The sequence below is a fragment of the Lipophrys pholis genome (genome assembly GCF_963383615.2).
Source record: "Lipophrys pholis genome assembly, chromosome: 1".
Lineage (NCBI taxonomy): Eukaryota > Metazoa > Chordata > Actinopteri > Blenniiformes > Blenniidae > Lipophrys > Lipophrys pholis.
In genome coordinates, this window is record NC_137635.1 from 50,808,413 (window position 1) to 50,815,215 (window position 6,803).

At 39.7% G+C, this 6,803-nt stretch overlaps 1 protein-coding gene across 1 annotated transcript; it reads right to left on the bottom strand.

Annotated features, from left to right (window-relative positions):
- Positions 1-1,489: 1,489 nt before the first annotated feature.
- Positions 1,490-6,525, bottom strand: lactb2 (lactamase, beta 2). Its single transcript, XM_080485442.1, has 7 exons — positions 6,284-6,525; positions 5,233-5,393; positions 5,021-5,141; positions 4,745-4,923; positions 3,735-3,883; positions 3,290-3,377; positions 1,490-2,730 (listed from the first exon to the last, which is right to left on the bottom strand). The coding sequence occupies exons 1-7, from the start codon at positions 6,403-6,405 to the stop codon at positions 2,687-2,689; spliced, it is 864 nt and encodes a 287-aa protein (XP_080341568.1). The 5' UTR covers positions 6,406-6,525; the 3' UTR covers positions 1,490-2,686.
- Between the last annotated feature and the right edge of the window lie 278 nt (positions 6,526-6,803).

Here is a 6,803-nt window from a genome sequence, read left to right on the forward strand (position 1 = left end):
AATTGCTTTATGATTTTCATTCATTTTCAAGTAATTCTAGAAAATAACTCAAACTTACATCCGTGTTTTATTATGATCTTTTTATTAATACAGACTTTTGTATCATGGAACTGTGGTTAGCACTCTCACCTCACAGCAAGATGGTCTGGCCCTTCCTGTGTGGAGTTTGCATGGGTTTCCTCCAGGTGCTCCAGTTCCCCCCCTCCCCCCCACGGTCCAAAAACTTGGGTGTTTGGTTAACTGGTGACCTTAGATTGATCGTAGGTGAGAATGTGAGTGTGTGTGGTTGTCTGTCTCTGTGTGTTTGACCTGTGTGTCCTGCCCTCGCCCATTGTTAGCCGACTGCAGCTCCCTGCGAGCCAAAACTGGATAAATGTTTTAGAAGATGGATGAATGAATGAAAAACTGCTTTGCCTCTATATTTAATGCTCTTAACATTTGTGGTTTGCACTCTTACCTCACAGCGAAAATATGGTATAACGGGACCGCATCGCGGTCTCAATCAAATGAGATTTACACTGTTTTGCTTTGATTTTATCTGTTCTCCCAAAATATGAAACAAAGTCGTAGTAATAATCAGTGTGAGGTGGCGGACACTGTGCCGGGGGAAGTGGAAAAGTCCTAGGAGGATTGACAGGAAACTCAACAAACAGTTGGGGAAGTTACAGAGTTACAGAAAATTAACCATTAACTTTTGCTATTACCACTACTACTACTACTACTACTGGGTCACTGTGCAGTGACCTGCAGGAGGAAATGAGTCAAGCTAGTGTAATAAATGCGCTTTTATAAAGTAACTAGAGTCTTACTTTAAAGTTCTATTCACAATGTTGATAATCGAGATGAAAAAATTACTATTATTTGATGTGAGCTACTTCATAACTCTGATTTAAAGAGCTATAACAGATAAATTGCTGGTTTAACAAAAAATTTAAAAAAACAGTCAAAGGAGATAAAACAACACTCCCACCAAAGTCCAACCTACCGAAACATGTTTAGCTTTGCAGTACAAGTTTATACCACAAGGTGGTGCCTTGAGCCTCTTAACTCACGACTGAGTGGTGGTTTCTATGTCATAAGCAGGTTTACAACATTTACCCACTGGACCGAGTGACAGCAATTGTCAACAGCGCCATTTAATCAGGTTTGTATTCATGAAGTTAAAATTCTTGTTCACATTTCCCCTCAGTCCAAAGTTAAAATTCACATTTCTGAACTGTTCCAAAGATGTTCTTTGTGGTATAGATTCAACAAATTCTTTTTTATTGTTGATGCAGACTTGTTGTAATAACTCCTATGATGATTCTCTCTTCTTCCACCATTTTAACCTCAGACTTCTGCTCTTTGTGCAGAGTTGTTTCAACCCGTTTGTTCATCTACCTGAAGGCTAAAAGGCAGTGTGCATTCACAGTTTGAGTTTACGATGCATTTTTGTGAAACCGAAACTGCATCCAAGTAAGGATCCTTTTTTTTTTTTTTTATATATTTTAGATAATTCGGTGTAAATTCAATATTTGTTTGTGCATGAGCCTCCTCAGACCTCTCTGACATTGGCAACCATGCTAAATTCAGACTCGCTGACTAGATTCCAATGCAGAGTTTGAACTCAAATATTTCTCCAGGCCTCGGGTCGCCATCATGTGATCGGCCTCATTAGTTTAATGGACTGACATGCAGTTGATCAGGTGTGACCAGTGAGCGTAAATTACATGAAAAACAGAAGACTTCCCACGGGTAAATATTTCAACGCAGAGCTCATTTATTCCAATTTCTTTTCACATTATTTGGTGTAGTTATTATATACCCATTTAACGCAGTTCGTAAGAACTCCGGCACTCGTGTATGCATTTGTGTCGTGTGAGGAAGGAAAGAGAGACAACATAAACTCACAAAATTTACATTAATAGTTCAAGTAATCGTTTTCAAAATACATTTACTTTGCTTCATTTTACAAGTTTCTTCTAGTCATTGAATTATAATTGACTGGTCCGAGTCATCTTACTGTAAAATGAGCCTATACTGCCCCCTAGTGACACAATCATAGCATAAACTTTAAAAAAAATATTTTTATCATTAGAAGTTGTGGTTTTGATGGAAAACAACTGTAAATAAATATCTTTCTAGGTTTGTTTATTTGTCCTAGTTTATATCACAGCATAATACAAGTCATTTGATATTGGGATTTTTATTAATTCTGTCTAATTAACTTAAAGTCAGGTGGGGAATAAAATGCTTCTGTGATTTCAAGGCACAAGTTTGAGGCTTTTTAAGCAAGTAAAGCTGTGGTGTTTGCCATTATTTATTTTATACGTTTACTCCATTCAAAGTAACCAAAATTGTCGGCTTTAATGAAGTTTATCAAGTCTGGATGACGATATATATAAAAAAAAAGTTGATGAAAAAGACAGATTTCTGTATTAAACTCTCTCAGTTATATATTTTACATGGGTTTAATGAAGCTAAAATTTGTGACCTGTAGCTCAGTTCAGATGAACCCTGCTGAAGATCAGATTTCATCTGAGAGACAATTCGATATTCAACGTCGAAGATCTTCCCGTTAACCAGTAACGCAGTGTCCAATCAAGGAAAACATACGTCTACCATTGAGAGTTTAGAAATCAATAAGTGTTAATTGCCCCGGATATACACTCAATTTGAGTCAATTCAATCCCAGAATGAGTCGACGTCACAGATTACTTTTCCAGCAGGTGTCCGGTGAAGACCTGTTCACTGGAGAGAAAAGGGTGGACATTAGTAGCTTGTCTCACAACGTGTAATAATCTTGATTAAAAACTTCACTAAGCCCAGTTGAATGTAAAAAAAAAAAACCCGACCTATTTTTGATTGAATTACAAATTACATTTAAATAAATAAAAAAAACTCCCAGACTGTAGGAAGTGAAAATTGGATGTGTTGTCAAAGTGTACATAGTGACTCTGTATTTGTATTTGAGTCATTTGGTGTAAATTATGTCCCCATCATGGTGGTGTTCCTGTGCACAGGACCTTAAAAATGATTATTATTATGGTTATTGCTCCTCACCACCCCGGCTCACATGCCGGATTTGTTCCCTTGTGACTTTTTGCTGTACTTCAAGATTTAGAAACATATTCAGCACGGATATCTTGGTAAAAAAGGACTTGCCGGGAGCGCCGCATCGCTGCATAATATGACCAGGTAGAATCAGACATGGGCAAAACTTTATCTTTCCATACATGTAGTAGTCACAGAATGTTTTATTTTTTTTAACTGTACTTCCTACATCCTCACAGACAGTGAGACGACTTACCACTGCTGATCTTTCCTTCTTTCGCCAACTTCTTCAAGTGGTGAACCAGGTTCACATTCGCAGCTTGGTGCAGATGTTCAGGGGTATCCTGCAAGGAAAGGAAAAAAAACTTTTTTTAATTGGACATGAAAGGAGCTGTGATTTTTATGTGTCATTATGAAGCACAATTATGTTCAATACTGTGCATACAATGACAATCAAGTCTGTCCTGTTCAATTTTAAAACACAAATGATGCATAAACAGCCTTGAACGGATAAAGGGTGGAAGTTTGCATGTTTAGTTTCATTTCATTTATGTTGAGAGACAGTTACAAGCTGTATATGGAGAAATTAAACATTCCATCTGAATCTAAGGTTAAAAAAATATTCATGTCCGCACCAGTTTTCCCTCAACGACATGCTTCAAAAAGCAGAAATGGAACAAAGACCCCTCCCTCCCTTTTACCTTATAGACTATTTTCACCAGCTCCATGGAAGTGAAACCCTTTCCTGCTCCGTCCACTATGGCTGCCAGGATCTGTTGTTCTCTTTGGTCCCGGTGGCTGATGTAGTGTCTGATCTTGGAGCCAGCATCCTGAACCACGGGTCCATGACCTGCACAGAGCAGCACTGCAGGATTTCTCACGTCATCTGAAGCACTTTGCAAATGACAGATGCACTAAAGGGGCCAAATCCACAGCGGATTAGATTCTAACGACATCAAAAAAAATGACTGACCCACAATTAGGAGCAGATATAAGATACATTTATTTTTTAAATATTCAGACTGAAGATGTTTGTATTTATAGAAGATTCTTTAAAGGGGTAATATTATCCAGCATTTCAACACTTTCACATGGGCCTCGTTGGTCCAAAAATGTTGTATTCAAAGTTTATTTCCCCAAATCCAGCTTTTCCTCGATTTCCCTCCCATTTGAATATTGGATCATAGGAGCTGCATTCAGAATCTGCTGTGTCTGTGTGAGCTGGACTGGCTCCGCCCACACATGCCCATCTTGGGAAGAGGAAGAAGTACTTCCTCTCGTGGTGCCATGGAGCCAGGGAGAGAGAGGACAGACTTTCTTCACTACTGGGGCGTCATTCCAGGTATGGGGATGATTATTACCGTTGGAAAACCTTTAGAAAGTGAACTTTCCTTAATATGAGCCCTTTTAAAGCAAAATGCAACTTTGGGATAACAACAAAACACCTTGTAATGATGCTTTCTTATAAATTCCGACATATTTAGAAAGAAAGCATCGTGTATCCTTCAACATATAAACTTTATACTTGAAAGACAAACCTCTCATATCATCCTTAACATTCATTGGCACCAATATACCTTTAAAACTCATTTTAAAAGTCGCGGAGAGCTAAAACTTAATCCCATCCTAGCCGATAATAACCAAAATGGTGTAAGGAAGGGTGGAAAACAGCTCTGAGAAGAAAGTTTCGATTTAAACCACGCCCACTCACCGGGGTAGATGAGGTCGGCCTGGGAGTCCAGCAGGACATTGAGGGACTTCATGTAGTCGTGGAGATCCTCAAACACGGCCGTGCCTTCTCCCAGGATGCAGTCTCCGGAGAAGAGCGCCCGCTCCTCCTCCAGCAGCAGAGCCATGTGGTCGTCAGTGTGGCCCGGGGTGAAAAGCACTCTGCAAAAAATCAAGTCAAAAAAGGTTTAGCTTTGCATTTCTTGAAGGTTTCACGTCACTTCCTGTAGGTAAAAATAAAAATAAAAATAAAGCAGACTTGAGTGTGGCTCCTTCTGTCTGGATGACGTCTCCGTCTTTCAGGTAGGTGTAGCTCTTGTTTCCCGTCGTCTCTTTGACCGGATCGGGGCGAGGCAGCTTGCTAACTCGGACCTCAGAACCTGAAATCCCCCCGCCCCCCCCAAAATAAAAAAGATGATTTGTCGTCACAAATACAGAGTTTTCTTGATTCCCAACACATCCCTCCCCCACCTGTGATGTCTCTGCAGACGTCATCCACGCCGCCCGTGTGGTCGTGGTGCCAGTGCGTGACGACGATCTCCTGGATGCTGGCGTTGAACTCCTTCAGCGCGTGTCTCAGGTTGCTGATGTACTCTGGTACTGCAGGTTCCCCCGTGTCGATCAGCACCCGTCTGGAACAGAGGAGCAGGTTTCACAAGAAACACAAAGGCTTCAAATGAAGACGACGTTCATCGATGGCCGCAAAACGTGGAACAGACTACAAATGATGAGATGGAGGAGATGTGCAACACAGGAAGAAAAAAGTGGTAATGTTTGCTTTTAAAAAGGGACAAACAAAGAAGATAACTTTCTATTTTTACGTTGTTTTTTTTTTTTGTTTTGATTCTTCTTCAGACTCCTTTTCGAACATGCAAGATGATTAGATTTTTCTGCTGTTACTTATTCACTCCTTGTTTGGTTAAAATATCTTTGGTTGATGGCTGTGAACTATTGAGTTATTAATTTGTTAATTAAGTTAATATTTGATGGGTGTTTGAAATAAAATAAAAAAATCATTTTCATTTTTGAACTAAAGAAAATGAAATTAACACTACAGATTTCATAATAGCCGCTAGTAAAATAAAAAAAGACATATTCTCTTCAAGTATGACCTCTTATGCATAAACCCGGTCCAAAACATGCATACAAATAAAACGTAAAAACAACTGTGCTAAGTGCTAAAGTAAGTCTGGAGACTTCTAGCATTTTAATAACTATACAACACTATTCAAAATATTGAAACTATTATTCCATTTTGCATATGCCGATGTAACTACAATATTGTGATGATTAACTGCACATTGTAGCTTTGCAGATATTAAAAACAAGTTACGACTTGCAGGCCGGTGAATCTTAAATTTGCAGGTTTTTAAACGGAGTTTGGCGTGAGGTCGTTTTTGACCCAGTTGAATAAGCAAAACAGGAGAACTCCGGGAGCGCAGTTCGCCAGATAAATGGTCGTGGTGCTCTGAAAGGAAACGAGGCTCCAATCGGTGGGAGTGACCGCGGGATCCAGGCTCACCTTTTCCCGGTGCCGACCAGGTAAGTGTTGGTCCCCTGCAGAGTCATCGGACCCGGGTTGCAGCCCAGGACTCGAACCACGCGGGCGGACAGCTGCTCGATTCGGGGGAGGATGGCGCTCATGACGACGCCTTAACACAGATGAATAAGCAGCTGGAAGCACAAAAAAATTAATTGGGTAAAGTTCATGGAATCCTTATCCGCAGACGAGACACGACGGGAAACCACGTGGTCGGTGTGTTTACTTCCGGTACGGCTTTCAAACTAAATGCGTCGACGTAACGCAATCAAATTATTAACCTTTTATTTTGTCACTTGTGTTATTTGAGTAAGAATACAAATCATCCTGTACTAATTCTGCTTCTTTACCTCAGTAAAAGTAGGATGATCCTGTTTAGGTTTCCCAAAAAGAGGATCAGCATATTTAAATGATACTCAAATTCTTATTAAGATAATTTTTCTTATAAAAATTTAAACATATATTAAAGCTGCAAGCAGAATTAGTGGAATAGCACCATAAG